This window comes from Manacus candei, unplaced genomic scaffold, assembly GCF_025592945.1.
Source record: "Manacus candei isolate 608988 ecotype Guabito, Panama unplaced genomic scaffold, ASM2559294v1 h1tg000033l, whole genome shotgun sequence".
NCBI classification, from domain to species: Eukaryota; Metazoa; Chordata; class Aves; order Passeriformes; family Pipridae; genus Manacus; species Manacus candei.
This window is the reverse complement of record NW_026138081.1, coordinates 12,184,257-12,204,573: the sequence shown is the minus strand read 5'-3', so window position 1 is coordinate 12,204,573 and position 20,317 is coordinate 12,184,257. Positions and strand designations below refer to the sequence as shown.

At 40.7% G+C, this 20,317-nt stretch overlaps 1 protein-coding gene across 1 annotated transcript in view; it reads left to right on the top strand.

The window, feature by feature from the left end:
• Window positions 1-1,815: 1,815 nt before the first annotated feature.
• EXT2 (exostosin glycosyltransferase 2) overlaps window positions 1,816-20,317 on the top strand; it is a 73,758-nt gene continuing 55,256 nt past the window's right edge. Inside the window, exons 1-7 of the mRNA XM_051791723.1 lie at window positions 1,816-1,899; window positions 3,765-4,324; window positions 4,497-4,586; window positions 9,167-9,283; window positions 13,371-13,566; window positions 16,871-17,010; window positions 17,883-17,976. Coding sequence (XP_051647683.1) covers window positions 3,789-4,324; window positions 4,497-4,586; window positions 9,167-9,283; window positions 13,371-13,566; window positions 16,871-17,010; window positions 17,883-17,976 — 1,173 coding nt within the window. The 5' untranslated portion in view covers window positions 1,816-1,899; window positions 3,765-3,788. The remainder of the gene's footprint in view (window positions 1,900-3,764; window positions 4,325-4,496; window positions 4,587-9,166; window positions 9,284-13,370; window positions 13,567-16,870; window positions 17,011-17,882; window positions 17,977-20,317) is intronic.

The following is a 20,317-nucleotide window of genomic DNA, read 5'->3' as shown; positions in this document are numbered from 1 at the left end:
CAGAGCTGGCCTGACTGGTAGCCCAGGCAGCAGAGACCAGGTATGAGGCTGGAGATGCTTCTGTCCCAGAAATCGGGTGGCTGAAGGGGCTGCAGCAGGAGAAGTTTTTGTGGCAGGATATCACTGACCTCTGGTAGCTCCAGAGGCAGACTGTGGCAATGTTCCCTGGAGACCTGCAGCTTTGCGAAGCAGAGGACTTACTCCTCAAACAGCCCATATCTGTCCTCAGCTTGGCAGGAGAAACCAGTAAGTAATTGGAAACTACCGAAAACTGTTTAGTGTTAAACTGTAACCATCAAAATAGTAACAGTTAAAACTGTTTACAGGGTGACAGATACAAAGTAATCCCTGTTTTCACCTCAGTGGCACAAAAAATAGTCAGGGTGTATCAGCCCAGAGAGCAGAGAAAGATAAAGAATATGGGTGCCTCATGCAGGGACACTACACTGCTGCTGCTGGAACATCTCCACTGTACCTTTGCAGTGTGCACAGTTCAGCTGCAGCATCAGCCTCTGCTATGAAGACAGGTTGAGAGGATTGGGGTTGTTCAGGCCGGAGAAGAGAAGGCTCGGGGGAGACCCTAGAGCAGCCTGAAGGGAGCCTATGAGAATGCTGGAGAGGGACTTTACAAAGGCATGTAGTGATAGGACAAGGGAAAATGGCTTTAAACTGAAAGAAGGTAGATTTAGATTAGACATTAGGAAGAAATTCTTCACTATATGGTTGATGAGGCACGGGTTGCCCAAAGAAGTTGTGGATGCCCTATCCCTGCAAGTGTTCAAGGTCAAGCTGAATGGGGCTTTGAGCAACCTGATTTAGTGGAAAGTGTCCCTGTCCTGGAAGTTGTTCCTGCCCTGCCCTGCCCTGGAAGAATGGTTGGAAGTAGATAATCTTTAAGTCCTTTTTCAACCCAAACCATTCTATGATTCTGTGATCTTACCTGCCTCCCCCCCCCCCCCCCCCCCCCGCCTTTCCTATAGACCTAGTCAGCGCCCATTTTTGGTAATGAAACCAGTGTCCATGATTCCCACTCAGCTCGAGTTTTGTGCAACAAATTTGTCCTCCTCTATTTTCTATCAGGAGAGACATTGGTTCAAGTCACTTTTGAGAAATGTTTGGGGAAGGTGTAGGTTTTGGTTGTTTTTTCACTCAAGTAGTGTGATCCAGCAGGTGGGAAAGGGACACATGACTCAAAAGTCCTTGGTCAATAAGAAATCTCAATATAGTTTTGGAAAGGTGCACAGAACCGGAGGAAAGTGAGTCAAAAATGCAAATGTATCGAAAGCCAGGGTGGTGGTGGCCAATTGGTACAAAGTTTGCACACCCAGGTAAACACCAACATTGTCCCAGTGCCTGTTCTGATGGGAGAAGCGTCCCGTCAGCGGGGAGGCCTTCCCAAATCCTGCAGCCAGACTTCAGTCACCGGGGTGGGGCTTAATCCGGAGCAGTGTTGGAAGAAAAATCACTAACAGGGAAGAAAACTCCCCAAAATGAAACAGGCTCCGGGGGGAGCCAGGGCGAGGGAGCTGTGAGGGGGTGTACAGTGGGCAGCGCTGGCGAGGGCAGAAGAGGGTACGGCCTTAACCTGGGGCCGTTGGCAGTGTGAAACGCGGGTTTCCATCCGTGCCCTGGCACGACAGGCACAGACCCCTTCTCTGCGCTGCTCCCGGCAGCGCCGCCCGGCCCCGGAGCACTGCCGGCCCTCGGCAGCGCCGGCCCTCGGCAGCGCCGGCCCTCGGCAGCGCCGGCCCCGGAGCAGTGCCGGCCCTCGGCAGTGCGGGCCCAGGGACAGTGCGGGCCTCCGGCCGCGGGGGGGCGCCGGGCGGTGCAGAGCGGAGGGGCGGGCGGGCCCCGCTCGGAGCGGGAGCGGCCGGGAGGCCCCGGCGACTGCGGGCGGAGGTGAGTGCGGGCGGCGGGGGTGGCCTCCTGTCCCTGCGGGTGGGCAGGAAAGCGGGAGGTGAAGGAGCCGCGGCGGGGCGGGGGCCCGGCTCCTGCCGACGGTGTCCCGGGCCGGCCTGGGCCCGCCCGGCGTGTCCCTCGGGGGGCGGCCCGTCCCGTCCTGCATCCCTGATGTCCCGTAGTGTTGTTGCCACCTCTCTGCTGTTTCTTGTTCCCGTTACTTCCAATATTCCAAGTGCGAGTACGCCTTGTTTCCCCAGTGGACCGTGTGCTGTGTGAGAGTGAATGAACTTGTCCATGGATGGAGAGGTACCTTCCGCTGAGGGTTCCTCCCCTCGGGCTCAGGTCTGGACAGGTTTGCCGGGTGACCGAAATGCTCGCTGCACATGTGCGGTCTTTGTCATCACGCAGGTGGTTCTGGCGCTGTGTCAGGAAGGAGGAATGACGTTAAGAGTCAGAAGCGTAAGGAAAGTTTCTAATTATAAAACTGATAGTAATGTAGCGTTCTGGCATCTGTCCTGATAACAGCATCACACAGGTATCGCCCTGTACAGGAGGCTTTAGAAGCTTCTTCCAGAGTCAGAACGTGGATGTAAATTGATGAGAGCGGCTGTTAAAATGGAATGTTTATTATCATCTCAGATTATTTTAGTGCTACTGAGTGTAAGTACAGTCATGTGTTACCCACCCTATCCTAACAGTCTTTTGTTAAGAATTTCCAAATAACCCAATTTGTTATAAAGACCATTTGTTTGATAATGAAACTGATACTTCTTTTGTTCATTGTTACTTATTTTATTCATACTTGTTGTCTGCTGGACAGTTGACTTGTCAGAATTTCTCGGTAGCTTACAAAGCAAGAAAACATCCCATTTGTCCTAAAGGAAAACACATAATTATACCATTCACATTCTTTTTCTGGAAAACATACTTACTACTTTTAAAAGGCTCTCACTGTGGAGAATTCAGTTTGAATTTATTTGTTATGGAAGTTTTAGTCAGAAACCTAAACAAGTTTTTTTTTTTTTTGCCAATTCTCCAGTCTGTAGTTAATGTAAATTGCCTTATGCAGGAACCACAATTCTGTGTGTAAAAACTTGTAAGAACTATCAAAGATGACAATATTTGTGTGACAGTTGTTTGTGATACTTGAGATTGCATCATGTTTTTCATTACAACTGTAGTACAGAATATGGTGAACTATTATTTAAATGTTTTTCTTAATGTGGCTGCACTGGCAGCTCATAGAACACTTTTTTGCCCCAAAAGGCATATTGACAAAGATGACAAATTAATTCCTTTTTCTTGCCAGAAGTAGTTACCATCATTCTAGTCAGATATTGTGGGGCTGCTATGAAATTCAGTTTGAAAGCACCTTTACCTTAGAGATGGTATCATGATCCTACATTCTGTGTGATGCCCTTTTGTAAGTCTTTTGCAGGGCATCCAAGTTGTTTGTCTTCTGTAGATAAGTGTTTTGGTTTTTTATTAGTATTCACTATCAATACACTTGGTTGTATGTGGAGTGGGACCTATTGGGTCTCAGCGCTCTGCTGTGTCTGAGATTTCCTCCTCCCCTCACTGTCCAAGCCATGCCTTTTTCTGACTTGTGATTGTTAACTGGCCAACATCATTTTGTTACAACCAGGCCCAGCAGATCATCCTCAATTTGTCCTGGATGATCTGGTGGCAGTCCTGGTTGGCATCTTACATTCTAGTTGGACGTGAGCATTTGAGGAAAGTTTACTGCAGTCTGCTGAGATGAGGAACCTTCCATGAAAGGGCTAACTGGATGTTTCTCTGCATTTTGGTAACTATGTATCTCTTCTAGAGTTCATCCTAAAACCTCTCTCTCTATTTTGTAGAGACAAGAGATAATTGATTCCATTATGTGTGCGTCGGCCAAATATAACACTCGGGGTCCAGCCCTCATCCCAAGGATGAAAACCAAGCATCGCATCTATTATATCACTCTCTTTTCTATAGTTCTGCTTGGCCTAATTGCCACAGGAATGTTTCAGTTCTGGCCTCACTCCATTGAGTCATCCAGTGACTGGACTGTTGAAAAACGCAGTGTCCATGATGTGCCTGTGGTCAAACTTCCTGCTGATAGCCCCATTCCTGAGCGGGGAGACCTCAGCTGTAGGATGCACACCTGCTTCGACGTCTATAGATGTGGCTTCAATCCCAAAAACAAAATCAAGGTGTACATCTACTCACTGAAAAAGTATGTGGATGAATTTGGGGCGGCAGTGAGCAACACCATTTCCAGGGAATACAATGAGCTGCTAACGGCCATCTCTGACAGTGAATTCTACACTGACGATGTCAACCGGGCCTGCCTTTTTGTGCCATCCATAGATGTCCTCAATCAGAATGTGCTCCGTATCAAGGAGACAGCTCAGGCTTTGGCACAATTATCCAGGTACATGCTGAAACTTCAATGTGTCAATTTAAAGAACACAAAGTGGAAAAAACTAAGGTTAATGCAGAAGGGGAGGATGCAGTGTGTTCATGCCAGAGCTAGGCTTTGACAGAATTTGTCTATATGCAGAGAACACCTTTCTAATTACTGTCTGTTTCTTCTTTTGCTGTAGGTGGGATCGGGGCACAAATCACCTGCTCTTCAATATGCTGCCTGGAGGGCCACCAGATTATAACACTGCCCTAGATGTTCCTAGAGATAGGTACGCGTTGTGCTGTGTTTGAGTGCACAGATCTGGGTTTAAATGCCACTGAAGAAGCAACAAGCTCAGAAGGGCAGTTGATATCAAAGAATATGCTCCTTAACCTCTACGAAGCTGTAATATGACTTTCTTTCTTCTTAAAAAGGGAAGTAAAGAGGTCCCTGCTTTGTATAAAACAGGTGTTTACTTCTGAAATCTGAAAGTTTATCCCCATCCTTAATTTTATTTAGGATGTGGCTGAAATTGTGTGCTTTTAAGTGTTGGACTTGTAAGGTTGGAGAATCTTGAGATTAGACCTAGATCTGGTGTGTTACTGAACCTGAATGCTTTACAGAATGTCCCATTTGATGCAAATTAGAAGTTCTAAGATGATTGTAGCTGCAGTTTTCTGATAGAAGTCAGGTACTTCAGTGCATTTTAAAGCAGCTTCTCTGCTTGACAAAACTATGATGAATTTCAATTGTGTTTGTTATCTTAATAATTAATCTGTATTAGTAATTGGACAAATGCTCTTAGTTATTCTCTGGTAAGTGTGTTTTGAAAATATTTGTCAGGAACTTAAAAGGCATAAATTCTGAGCTCCATTTTCACTTGCAGAATAGTTTACTTTTGGAAGAGGAAAGGAGGTTGTAAGGCAAAGAAAATAGGATGAAGAGGAAGACAAAGTTATTTAGCTTAGATGCTGTTACTGAATATGTTTCTAGTGTATTAGCTTGTGTGTGCTTAGTTCTGCTAAGTTAGCTCCCACGTAACCAGTGCCTTTCTTGAAGGTCAAGGTTAACTTTCTCCTGCTAAATTTCAATAAAATCTTGCGTGAGATATGGGATCTTTGCTGAGATGATTGTGTGTGGAGTCTATCTTGATTTCTTTACAGCAAAGAAAATTTAAAACATCCCCCAGTGCCAGAACAGATATTTTTCTGGATATGTTTAAAGAGTAAACTTGCTCATTGTGAAGTAAGGATTTAGTTTTTTACTTCTCTGCATGAAATATGTTGTATGTATGTGGGTTAGCCTGGAGAGGGCAGTCAAGCATCAGTCTCACATAACGAAACCTGTTAATCTCATGGTAGATACTTGCATTTGTTATCTTAGATTTATGATTCTTAAGGATAATTTTCATTTGAGAATGCTCTGTTTAATGGGATGGACTGCTTTTTTGTGGATGCATGTGTCTATTGAAGAAGTGGATTTATTAAGAGAATGCAGTAGATCTACTGCAAAACTTTTTTGGTTTTTTTACTCTTTTCATCTCAAATCTCCGTTTATATATGGTTTAGTATGCAGGAAATGTATTATTTTGGTAGGTGTTTGTCCTAAGTGTTTTTCATACTATCATGGAAAGCTCAGTAATTTAAGTAAAAAGCTAAAATCTTTTTTTGGCATACAGCTGTTGTTGTAACTTGCCAAATTGACTCACCCTGCAGCTGTATGATCATGAGCTGTAATATGTGAGAGAGGCAATAACAGCACTTGGGACAGCAAAAAAGTGGAAACTCCTTTTTGTAGGCAGCCAACAGTTAGAGTATTCCATCTACAGAACCTGTAACACAGGTCACAGGTGTGAAGGCAAGAGAGCTGTGAAAGAAGTCACAGACTAGTGTGGACCTAGTCCTAGAAAGGCCTGAGTGATGCAATATGAGCTTTCAGTATGATATTGGAGACCTCTGGAGTTCTTAGTTCAAGTCTAACTGAACAAGTGACTGAGTGTGTTTTCTGTATTTGAGAATGTCTCCAGGTGCTACAGGATGGGTACTTAACCAAGTGTGAAAGACAGTTATTTGTAGCATCACAGGAGGAGAGGCTGCCGGCCAAATTAAACGTATGTTGGTAGAGTTCAGGTGTTTTTCAATGACTTGTCTGAACTGTACCGAGACAACTCTAGAAAGACTGCATTTGTGGAATTTTGTGAAATACATATGTAGTATTTGCGAGGTTTGCACAGGGAGTGTGGCCTGCCTTCTACAGTCAGCATGTATCAAAGGTCATAAACAGCTGAATGACAGTGGATCATGAGGTTTGGTAGATTTGTGTTCTGCTGATTTTCTGCAGAATATTAATCCAGGTAAAGTAAGACCTTATACACAAAGGGGAATAGAGTTCTATGATAATTTTACATCTGGAATCGTTCTTATCTAAGGTACTTCACTAAGGGGTTGTTTGTTTATTAAATTGTTACATCGAATTTCCAAAGACAGTACAAAAGGGCTTTATCCTATAATTTCAAAGGTGGAAGTCTGCCTTGTGGGCATGGAGACTATGTTGCTGGTATTAGCTTTCATAATGCATGTAATCTCCTGCTATGAAACTTAAAACATAAGCTCTATATTATTTGTTAATTAGTGCTGTTGAATTTGGTACAATAATGATGTTGAAAGGATTTCTTTTGCAAAACTAATCTGTAGCTGTAGAATTGAACATACAAACTAAGATACTTTTTATTTATTTCTGCTACAGTTTGTGAATTGGATTTCAGTTGGCAGAAAGCTGCTGCTGTTGGCAGCTGGGCAGAAACTTTTAGAGTAGAGGCCAGCTGGCACACTTCATGCAGAGAGAGAAGGATCACTATTTGAAAAGTGGTGAAAAGTTGCTCAGGAACAGGCTCATTCCTCACTTATCGGTGCAATTTAAAGGTTATTTGTCTTGAGTACATTAGGAGTTAATATTCCTACTCCCTTACTGCACTGTAAAATGAAAATCCGCATGGAGTTACTTAACTGGTGTTGGTTCCCTGTGGGTTTATTTAGGTAGAAGTCTGCATGACACACACCTGCTTTCTCAAGGCTGATGAGGTGCTGTCATGTTTTCACCGGATCCAATTAAAACAATCTGATTCTGGTTTCCCAGTTGGGGGCTGGGGGGTAAAAAAGAGGAGGGGGATATAGAGTGCAAGAACAGCAACACCCAAGCCAATTTTTTTTCTCCCTGCTTGTGACTGAATTAGTATGGATAAGACATGGAACATGCAGCTTCAAGGGTGAGACCTAATTCTAGCAGTACATGTCACCAAAGGCAGGGAGATGGGGGAGCATTGGAAGAGAATTAAAAATAATCACTTGATTTGGAATATAAATTCTAACTCAGCATGTACTTGGTTTATCATCCTATTTTCAAGTTGATTTTTGCTCCTATCATTGTTTGTGTTCTGAATGAAGAGTAATAAAGGGCAAGTTGTTTTGATTTTGTAGTTACCAAGCTGAAATGCATCTCCAATCCAGAACCTCTAATCCAGAGCCTGGGATCTTCAAAGAGTGTTTGCCTTGACTACTTGAGTGAAATCAGTCACATTTATGGCAAAGCGTGATCATGATATTTGAACACTGAACAACCGTGTTGCCAGTCAGAACAGGAAGTGAAGTATCCTGTGGGACATCTGATGGGGATTAGACCAGGCAGAACATACTGGTGTTCATCCAGGGTGTCTTGTTGAGATGGGAAAAGATGATGGGTCTTGGTGATAATTAGGTATAATGATAATCTGTTGTCTAATAGTTGTGGAAAAACTGGTTTTCCAGACACCATACTAAGGATTTCATTCAGTGATATCTGAAAACAAGAATATCAGCTAATGGATTGTCAGTGCCTCTTCCAGTCTCATCTTAACTTTTTGTTCCTATGTGTCTGTTCTGATTACTGATGAGATGTGTGGGTGCTCCGATCTGAACTGTGACAGGATGCAGGCTGGTGATAGTAAGGCTTGATTTGTGATAGTATATAGTAACAATTTCTGGAATTGTAAATGATATATTGCTTTCTTCTGTACACTTTGTTGTCTTCTGCACTTCTGGGTGGCAAAAGATTGTTCCATCTGGGAAAAGGCACAATGAGGGTCATCCTGTTGGAAGGTTGAATTGCATTTTAATTTATCAGTCCTTGGTGACTTCCATGCTCTCTAGCACATAATGTCCCCAGCTGCTGGAACTTAATTTCATAACATGCAGATTTCTTGTTCTTTTGTTTCCTGTTTATAGAATTTTTTGTGTAATATAAAAATGAAATAAATTTCACTAGCTTGTATGATAACTTTGAAAATACAGTGGCAAATAACTCTGTTGTATTTTGCAGCCTGAGAAGTCCAGAGTTGCTATAAAATGCCAAATTACTATCTTACTGTACATCATTTGAATCCAAAGTGTAGCATGTCTCTAACATTTTGGAAGTTGTGCCATACCCTATTTTAGTGCAGGCATCAAGGAATATCTTAACTAGTATAAATAATTCAGATTGTATTTCTTTAAGTTAAAATTGACTTAGGACAGGTAAGCTCACTAATTGCAAAATTATCATAATGACAGCAATATATTAAATTTCCCTATATTAAAACAAAAATAGTCCATTCCTCAGTGATCATACACAAATGTAAGCATTCTGTTGGTGACTAGTTCCAATCTAGCAGTATGCTCAGATCATGAAAACTAAAGTGAACCTAAAAACAACGTGAAAATATGCCACTGACTAAAGTTGAGGGAAAAACTTACTTCAGAGCATGCATCTTCTTTCTCTGGTATTCACAAGCAGTGAATTACTGGAGTCTGAATGTTACAGATTCTCTGTTCAAAGTTGCTTTCTTTTATTTTCCAGAGCTCTGTTGGCTGGTGGAGGCTTCTCCACATGGACTTACCGGCAAGGCTACGACGTCAGTATTCCTGTTTACAGCCCCTTGTCGGCAGAAGTAGATCTGCCAGAAAGAGGACCAGGGTAAAGTAATCACCATGAAATTGGCAAAGTATATTCAATAGCATGTTTGGTATTGATGATGATAAAATATAAATATAGCTACTAACTTTATAACTGGTGGTTCCAATGCTAATAGTCTTGGCTCCTCTGCCAATATAGCTATGAACTGAGGATTTTTTTTTGAGTGATTCTGTTTTTCTCACACCAGAAACTGGACTGTAAAATATGACAGCATGACAGTGTTTCTGATAGAATTAGATTCAATATTTCCAGTGAGCTGACGAGATATTTTGGATATAAATATAAGTAGTTGCTAATATATTTGATTTCTTTGAAGTATAAGTAAATCAGGGCATTAATTCAAAGCAGTATAGATTCCCTAATAAATTATCACTTCAGACAGTTTATTTAAGGATACTTAAAGGCAAAGTAATGACAAAATACACTATTGCAATGATAAAAGTGTGCTATACGTGCGTTGTGACTTTAAAGAGATAGAATGTCCTAAGTTGGAAGGGACCCACCCACAAATCCAACTCCTGCCCCTGCACAGGACAACCTCAAGAATCCCACCATGTGCCTGAGAGTGTTGTTCAAACACTTCTTGAACTCTGTCAGGCTTTGTGCCATGACCACATCTCTGGGGAGCCTGTTCCAGTCCCCAGTCACCCTCTGAGTGAAGAACCTTTTCCTATTATCCAACCTAAACTTCCACTGATACAACTCCCTCGAGTCCTGTCACTGATCACCACAGAAAAGAGATCAGTGCCTGTCCCTCTGCTTCCCCTCGTGAGGAAGCTGCAGACAGCTATGAGGTCTCCCCTCAGTCTCCTGTTCTCAGGCTGAACAAGCAAAGTGACCTCAGCCGCTCCTCATATGGCTTCCCAACTAGGCCCTTGACCTTCATATCTCTCCTTTGCACTCTCTATAGTAGCTTTATATCTTTCTTTTATTGTGGTGCCCTAAACTGCACAGAGGACTTGAGGTGAGGCCGCACCAGCACAGAGTAGAGCGGGACAATAACCTGCTTCAACAAGGCAGTGCCTGATGCCCCCAGGACATGGTTGGCCCTCCTAGCTGCCAGGGCACTGCTGACCATATTGAACTTGCATCAGCCAGGACCCCCAGGTCCCTTTCCACATCACTGCTCTCCAGCCTTCTGTTCCCCGGTCTCTACGTACATCCAGGGTTGCTCCCTTCCTTGTGCAGAATCTGGCACTTTGTTAAACTTCATATGGTTGGTGATTGCTCAGCCCTCTTAATTTGTCGAGGTCTCTCTGCAGGGCCTCTGCCTTCAAGGGAGTCAACAGCTCCTCCCAATTTAGTGTCATTGGCAAACTTAGTATTCTTTACAGTCCTGCATCAAGGTCGTTAACAAAGATGTTGAAGAGAACTGGGCTGAGAATGAAGCCCTGCAGAACCCCACTAGTGACTGGATGCCCATCTGATGTTACCCCATTCACTATAACTCTTTGTGCCTAACCTGTGGTTATCTCATGAAAAAGAAAAATGAGAACTGATTTGATTATGGGAATGCATACATCCAGAGCTTGGAATATTGTTTTTATTTGTTTCTTTTTTAAAATAGTGGAGTAAGACATAAACACAAACAACACAACCCCCTCCTCCCCAAACCTTGTAGTTGGAAGTAAAGCAAGACAATTGGGAAATAAAGCACTAATTTTATCAGAGAATGTAATTAGTCATTGAAATGAGCTACCCTAGAAAATGGTGGTTTCTCTAATCCATTCATGTCTTCAGAACAAGAGGAAGTAGAAGTCTGAAAGACATGTTTTAATTGATTATGGAAGGCTGCTCTTTTAACATTTCATAAATCTTTTAATTACAGAGCTGAAAGTGTTTCACTGTAACAGGGTTTTACTCTGCTACGGTTTAAAAGTGCTGTCGATTGAGGCAATGGGGATCAATGATGTTTCCTCTCGTGAAGATCAGGTTTAGAAATGCAGAAACTTTAGGCTCTTTTCTTCTGACAGCATTCTGTAGAGAATATGAATTTTCAAAGTTGAAAACTGTGATTGAAAGGGCACAGCCTCTGTCAGACACAAAAGTTGTTGGTCTTTGGTTTAAGTTGTCTTTTCTGGTAAGGGCAATGCTCTTGCTCTTCCTCTGGGCTGCTCCCAAGTACAATACTGCAGTCAATTAGAACAACCTTGTGCAGTGGTGGTTTACTTTGCTCACACCCTTTGTGCTCCTGGACCAGACCAGCGTAGGGGCATCTGGTTGCATCCCAATTGATTCTTCACAGGTCTCAAGTATTACTACGTTCTGACACAGAGTGAAAACACTTTATGTTTCTGTCTGGAAAGCATGAACATGATTATAGGCTTCAGCATGTATAGAACCAACTGTAAAGACAGATATAGTCATATTGTTCGTGTCCATGTAGTCAGCTAAACGCTATGTCTGATTTTGGGTCTGATAAGAGAAAACAAGTCTTGTGTTCAGTGAAGGTGTAGCAGCTTTCGTTTTCTCAACTTTTTTTTTTTGGTGGTGAAGAGAAAACTGCTCTACGGAGTGCCATCTAGTGGCCAGTTAGCGTTGCTAGTGAGACGCATCTCAGCTTAATTGCTTTGTGCGGGAGTCGTGTGGCAAGGACACACCTCAGAATTTAGGCTTACTTGGGATGAACTATTACATTCTACTATGCTACTGTGTTATTTCTTGGGAGATAGGATGTATTTTCTTTTGTTGCAAGATTTGATAGCTAGATTATGAGTGTCATAGAACAAGGACAGTTTCAAGGCAAAATTTGGTTTTGAACATACAAACAAACCTACATATTTTTTAGCTGATATTAGGCATTTATTCTCACTCATCTGCATCATTATTTCCTTTTTTTTTAAGGCCTTTTATCGAGCTGAACTGAAGAGTGTTTGTCTTTTTAATTGGATTGCTTAAAATCCACTTCTGCTAGAAATATATATTCTGTAGAGCTGCTGGTAGCAAATTGGTAGCAGCTGGAAGCTTGGGAAAAAGAATGTTTAAAAAAATATTATGCAAGTCTCATCTGTTAATTGGAGCAACTAAAGTGACCAGCATGAAAATGAGTAGAAGAGGTGAGAAGAGCAGCAGGAGAGGTCTGACTTTATAAAGTGTCTGTGTTTGTATGTGCTTTCAGAGCTGTAAATTAAAGATAGCATCACATGGAGTAAAACTGGAATCCTAAGTGCAAGCCTCTGCTTTCTGTGTTCTTTTGGCAGCATGAGGGCAGTCACTCTCTGTGTGTTCCTTTCAGTGGGGAGTGGTAGAGCAGTCTGACTTAGCTGACCTGTTTAAAAAGGAAACTCAAGTAGACCAATATAACAATTAAATGACATGCTATTTTCCAATATTAATATAGCTTTTTAGAGCAACAAGCACCTAATTTGAGCCTGTATTCCTGTGTGGTTCACCTCCAGTGTTAATTAGTGTTTTTAAGCACTTCAATGTCAAGGCACATTTTAAATATTCATAGTTTTGGAACATGGTGGAACTTGAGAGTGTATGGGATAACAGGCCCTCAATTCTTCCCTGGAAATTTTACCTTTATATTGCCCAGAAGGGACAGAACTGAATCACAGTTAAAAAAGATGAGCTTGTCCTATTGCTTCTGTCACCATATTGACACTAAATAAGCTAAGTACTAAATACTGAGTTGCCAGTTCAGCATCTTTTTTCAGTCAAAATTCATGAGAAAATATATGGGAGGAGAAACTAGCAGCAGCATTCAGTGTCCTATCTACTTTGTTTTAGCACCAAACAAAAGTACAAACAATCCTGGCATCAGTAGCAGGCTATTTTAATATGTAGCTAAATAATGTTTATTTCAGTTTGTAATAGAGGTTATAATGTGAGTGCCTATTCTAATGTAATAAGCATTTTTTCCAAGTACAAATTTATTCAGAGTTGTAAATAACTATCTTACTATCCCAGATTCAATTATATTGCACCATTACCCTTTCCAGCCTTGTCTGAAAATATGGTCTTGGCAGTGTGTCCACGTTTAGTTAATCCTGCTCTACTTTTCCAGGATGGAAGGAAATGTGTTCTAGGGCATCTTGGAAGTAACCTCCCAGTGCTGCTAGCTAACCTTGCTGTGGTTTTTCAGTCCTCGCAGGTATTTCATTCTGTCATCTCAAATGGCTCTGCACCCAGAATACCAGTCTGAGCTGGAAGCTCTTCAGGCTGAGAATGGGGAATCAGTGTTGATCCTAGACAAATGTACAAATCTGTCAGATGGGGTCCCTGCTGTTCGCAAACGCTGTTACAAGAGTCAAGTCTTTGATTATCCTCAGGTGCTTCAGGTAAGGCTGTCTCTCTGCAAACGTCTCTTCACCTTGGGGTCTGTCTTAGCTGTAGTGCTCTTCCTGTTTAGCACTGGTAGGGTACTTCCTTGTATTTAATTAACTTGCTGACTATGTTTTGAAACTGCATAATTTGTTATGTAAGCTTGAATATTATATCCTAACTTTATCCTTATTTTTAAAAGGGCCAAAAACTATATAATCAAACTGATATGTAGACTGTGCTGCAATTTGAAAACACTGCTTGTGTATAACAACGTCTTGAGATTGGTCATGGTGGTCTAGTAACACAAGACAATGTTATGTAAACATAAAAAATTACACGAAGGTACTGCCAAATCCAGCAGTAATGTGAGGAGAAACTTTTGGAGGCCAGATAAAACTGCTGACTTCAAAACTGGGGAGGAACATTGGAATCTACAGCTTCCAAAATAGCTGGTAAAAGGCCCTTCAGCAGGCATGAATTTGGAATTGATTTGTCACATGTGACAGTCCAGGCCTTGTGAGATGAAGCTTGGAGCAAAAGATGGCTTTGTCAACTGGATAGGTTAAATGAACTTTAAAGAGCATATGTGTGGATGTATTTGGCCAAAAAAAGTGTTACATTTAAGGAGAGTTAGATTACACTTTGTGTATGTAGTTTAGTAGTTAAATCGTACAGAACTATCTGTATAGATATGACAGACTGAGCTACAAGACTTGTCAGCATGCAGCTATGAAAACATCTAGGTGAAATGTGTTTCATGGCCTTGACTCAACTTCTAGAGGCCTTTTGATGTGTCACTGAAGATAAAACTAGATAGTGTTCTCAGACCCCTGTGTCTCTTGGCAATTCACTAACAGAGAGGTGTTTTGGCATGCAGTGTGGTAAAGCGAGTTATGCCATAGGCCACTGTGCTCTGTCTGTGGCCACCAGCATATAATCCGTCTTTGAACTTCAGCAAATGATGGAAAAATAACAAACAAGCTGAGGGAAGGCAAAGTTTCCACCCCCCCTGTTATGTTTTGTAGGAAATATGTTTAAAATTCCTCGTGGTGGAGGAGGAGATGGAGGAAAGGGTCACCCGGAGTCCTAAACTTGGAGTAAAGAAAAAAACCAAACTTGTTTGCTTTATTTCTTTAAATACAAACTGGATTGCTAAAGGACAGCAAGTCAGGGAATCTATATCTTGCTATGTATGATTTTGTAACTCAGAAGAGAGCTGGCGCATGCCGAGATTGTTAAAATACTTTCCTTTGTAGAGCCCTGCATTTCCCTTTGGAATGTCTGGCTGATAACAGCGGTGATGTGAGGAGATATATTTATAGTAACCTTTGTCTAGACAGGAAAAATGGTTATCTGGGCAGATGAGCATGTGTGTCCACATCTGTGCTTTTTTTTTCTCTCCCAGACCTTACTAGATTCTTTTCCACCTGCTGCTGTGTGATCTAGTGAGTCAATGGTTAAAATGCTTGTTCATTCTCTCAGCTCCTTCCATTCCCCACACCCTTCTTTTCCTTCTCTACCTGTCTAAGAGTGGGGGAAGGGGGACTTTGATCACGGTTCATCCTTTCCAGCACTGCCTTTACAGACTTCCTACTGGACAGGCTCTTGGGCTTCTGTGTTGTTAATGCTTCCTGTTTGCAATCTTCTCTTAGATGAGATTTTTGAGGCTTTTAGTAGTCTATGGGTATGAACATAGGTCTTCCGATTGCAGTAGGAAACAAGTGAAGAGCCAGCAAACCCCCTTGTATTTCCTAGTTCCATTTTGATGTTTTGCTGCCCTACTGAGGCTTCTGGCTCCTTTTCTTCAGGCCACGGAATACAAGCTGGAAAGATGTTTTCTTATCTGTGGGAGCCCCTGTATCAACTTTAAAATTTTTCTTTCTTAAACTTAGGGATAGTACTGACTTAGGATTTTTCCTTGTTGTGTAGCCGAACTCTACTAGCATTTATTTTGCAATCTTGAATCTGTAGCAAGATTCCTCAGTGGCAGTGAGAACTAAAGTCCCTATATACAGGTGAGTGTGGCATAGTCAAGAAGTCTTCTCTGCTGCAGTTTAAACTCATGGCATTTTGTCTTGTGTGTCATGGATGTGAGTAGGTGGATTTTTTTGTCTTTGAAGCTCCCTTCTTCCTGTCCTCACCCCTTCAGAATAAGTAGTATTGACGTAGTCAATTCTTCCTTGTAGATCATACTTACAAGGTAAGTAGCCATCCTTTGCCTACCACTATAAGTGCATTGCCCAAGACTGAACACTACTCTGTCTGAGGTCTTTAGTTACTGAGAAGAGTGAGTGAATCATTCAGGTTTCGCGAATTGTTCTTCTTTTTGTGTTGTAATGCTACTAGGGGTGGATTGGTTTGTTTTTTCGACAGTACAACATTGCTATCACATGGATATCCTTTCTTTGCCTTTTCTTTTGTAGTTAATGTCCTCTTCTGCAAAGTGCAAATCCTAGCCAGTTACTTCATGCTTTATGTTTGTGCAGTTTGTTATTTCTAAGTGTTGAATCCTACACGTATCAGTACTTTTTAGCTGATTTATCCCTATAATGTCAAAGTCTAATCCTGCTATCCTTAATACCAGCTAATCCTACAAAATCATAGGTGTCGTCAGATCTAATAAGTGTGGTCTTAATTCTGCTACTCAGTTAACTAAAGGACACATGGAATGCTGTTGTACTTAGGATAGATTACTTGGTCCATCACTGTTTTTACTTGTGAACCACTGCTAACTTCTTTATTGGAGTTCTCTGACTGTAATTTATGTAACTGTAAAGCCTATAAGGACCTTATTTAGCCCCAGATTTCTTATTTTGTCTCTGAAAATGCTATCAAAAATGTCAAATGAATTTTAAAATTGAGATATGAAGTCCGTCACTTCCCTGCTGTCCATAGAACTACATTACCTTATAACAGAAGAAAATTAAGTTGGCTTTGTACAGTTTGTACTCAAATAAGTTCATACTAATTGTTGCTCATCTCATTATGCTACAGTTTCAAAATGTTTTAAACTTTTTCTCTTTGAGTTCTCTCAATTAGAATTCTTGCAGTTTGGCCATTAAAATAAATAGAATCGATCCACTAGCTGATTTCTCATCCCTCTACTTATGATTTTTTTATTATTAGTTGTATAATTATTTTTAATTAGCTAATAATACAGAATATATTGGTTGCAAAGAGCAAGACAGTTTTCCTTTTGTCTTGTTTTTTTTATGAGGGGAAGAACAGGAAAACATAATGCATATATACACACACACAATGCAAATCTGACATTTCTTTTTTTTAACTCATTTGTGTGTTGGACGCTTTTGTTGACAGGAGTCTACGTTCTGTGTTGTTCTACGGGGAGCCCGCCTGGGGCAGGCTGTGCTGAGTGATGTTCTTCAAGCTGGCTGTGTCCCAGTCATCATTGCTGACTCCTACATTTTACCTTTCTCTGAGGTTCTGGACTGGAAGAGGTCTGTACCCTCACTGTTGTATATCATACTGCTGCATTAGATACTTCATTACCTTCAGTGATTTGAGTAAAATCTGTGTGATAAGTGTACTGGGGGCTACATGGAGTAGAAAACAGAGTAAGATACACACAGTATTTACCCTTGATATATTGTGTATCAAAAATAGGAGAGGAAAATAAATGAGACAGATATAACAGAGCATTTGATTATCCTGTAGCCAGTCATATTTTTTCTGAAACAGTTTTGCTTTGTTATCTTGTGCTTGAATTCAATGAGGACTGGTCTCCATTCAGGCTCTTAAAAGTATATACTAAAGATTGCATCAGAGAAATGTAAATTCTCTATATTGCATCATGATTCCCAAATTGATCTGAGATGGAAAGGTATAATTATTTTGTAGCTGAGTACACTGTGTAAGGAGCTTGGATTATTTTTCTATGTGTGCCCTATGCCCAGTTATGTGATCTTGGGATAGTATGTGTGAAAATTACTAGTTTTACACTGTATATGCTATTACTGTTTTGTCAATCCAAAAATCTCTGCTGACAGCAACTCAGTAGCTGTCATCATCTCCAAAGATGAGAATTCAGGATTTCTGGGTCTCTGTCCCTTCCATAGTTATTACATTGTCTGGACAGATCAGTCTACAGACTTTGGCGACATTATCTGTGGGCAAACTGGCTGGTGGTGTGGAGGAACTGCTACAGAGTAAGTCATTACACTGACAGAAGACTGCTTCTTTCTGCTCATGTCTTTTGAATATGTCTTATTAAAATAGTAAAAAATTCGGGGTTAGAGGAGCAGTTGGCATCTTTTAGTGTAGAATTTCTTTCTTCTCCTCTTGCCATTTGTTTTCTGTTTTTTGCTTATAGGGCCTCTGTTGTCATCCCTGAAGAAAAGATGCCTGAAATGTATAGTATTCTGCAAAGTATCCCCCAGCGACAGATTGAAGAAATGCAAAGACAGGTAAAATAATGTACTGTGTTAAAATTATTTTCCTTTTATTTACAGTTGGAGTGTAGGTTCATATACCGGCCTTGCTCTGAAAGCTGTTGGAATGCAGAAACATCCACTGTACTCTCATGTTAATATTTTGATTATTTGACCCTATTCTTTCCTTATGCTAAACATCTGCATTCACCATAATTTTCCAATGGGACAGAAGCTCTCCTTGAATTTGAATGTACTGTCTACTCACATCTATTAACATATTTCGGATGAAATAACAGTGTATATTTGTTTCTTTTTTCTACATGGTATTTAAATTGCATCAAAGAAGTTCAAGAGTCTTGTCTTTATCTCAAAAGAAGCTTTGGTTTGTAGTAAGTTTTAATTGCTTAGAATGCGAGAGAAGCATTAAGTCCAAAAGGTTTTAAATATCATTCCTCTGAGGGGGATGTTTTACTTATTTGGTAAAATAAGAGAAGAGCAGAGACCATGAACTGTCCAAACTTGTGAATGAAGCCTGTATCAACTGGGTATACAGGAAATGTCTCCTAGTTTACTCCAGCTCCAATTGATGCTAGTTCCTATTTATTGGCCTTGTTATTATGGACACTATCATCATAAGTTGCTCTAATTCTAGACCTTACACAGAAAGAGCAAGCTCAGCAATGAGGACTTTTAGCCATATGAGAATTTTCACAAACTGTGAAGTTTTGCTGTCAGATTAGGGGCTAGGATTCAAGCACATTGTTCCTTTGGTGGTTGGAATATATAGATTATATTTTCAGGTCAGCAAAGAAGATATTAACATATATGGTACACTTGTATCTAGGATATTTCATCCTTGACATCTTATTGTACCTGAGCATATATTGTTGTAAGGTAGGAAGATGCTCTGATTATCGCCTCAGTTCCTCATCAGGAAAAACATAGAGGAAGTAAGAGCGAGGTATGAAAGGAAAAAGTTAACTGTCTGATCTCAGGTGACTTTTAAAGACGCATGGAATTTCTGCAGTCAAATTTCTGCAAGAATTGTGAAGTCATGTTTCTGAAATTCCCTTACCCAACTTTAGTGACAAAGTCATCTTTTGTGTGGTCCTTGTAAAAAGTGAGCCAAGACATGATTTTTCAGGGTGTAGCCTAAAACACTCTAGTTACTTCTACTTAGGCAGTGCTAAGAGTTGCATGGTGTATGTTAATACTGATACGTGTAGAGAAAATAGACTCTCAAATTAAGAAGTAGATGTCTTTCACACTTGAATTCTGTTGCCAACTTCATTCTGTGTACAGAGAGTGTGCAAATACCACAGCAGCCGTCAGGGGTCTCCTTTCTCTTTAGTGTCTTCACACAAATGAACCATTTTGGTGGAGCCTGCTGGCAGCAAGACACGCCACCAGAAACACAGGTGATAAAGTAGCCTTGGCATTACAGCTCCTAGAGATGCAATTTTGCTTTAGAGATGTTAACACTAGGGGGTTTTGCATAATAAAGTTTAAAAACTGACATTAGTCATCTGTTAAAGTGTGCATTACTTCTCTTGCTGTCCATTTTACTAAAAACATAAAATCATCATTTCAGGATAGTGTTCTCCATCTATGGAGAATGCACTTGATGTTATGGGCAGCGTAAACACTAATTTCAAAGTATAAAATCAGGAAACAACTACAGTCTGTAAAAAACAAGCAAATGAAATGAAAACAAGTAAGCAAACCCCTTAAACATTCACAATGAAACAAACCAACAATAACTCCCTAAATTCGGATGATGCATAAATTACTTATGTTATCTGTAACTCCAATAAAATTAAATTAAAATAGAAGATATTTTAATACTAATAATGCTCCAATAATAATACTAGTAATAGTCTCTGTCTGGAGTGAGTTTTCTTGGATTATAGATGGTTTGCAGTAGTCATTGTCATTGGGTTCAAAGCATCCCTGAACATCATTGGAAAATGTGATTCTGTTGACTGAAGTATGTTTTTCTAAAGCTTCCTCTCACATCTTCTTGCTTTTGTTAAGGATATAGTTGTGTGTTTTGATAGTAAAAGTAATAGGATAAAATCATAAGGTCTGCCTTTCTCTTGTCTTTATGAATTTATTTCTGTCTGCATATTAAGAATATTTAAACATGCAATCCATACATTTCACGTACTGTCAGCCTTATTTACAAGGCGAAATCCCAGTGAAATTCCATTGCTGATACATGGTTCTGTTCTAGCTATCTAACGTGGTGAAGAGATCTTGGTGAAGAGATCTGACTGATACTTTGTGGATTACCAGTAACCTAATTACTTTTCCTCATTGATAAATGTGCACTAATACTACACCTGTGCTTCAAATTTTTGTTTCCTTCCTCCTC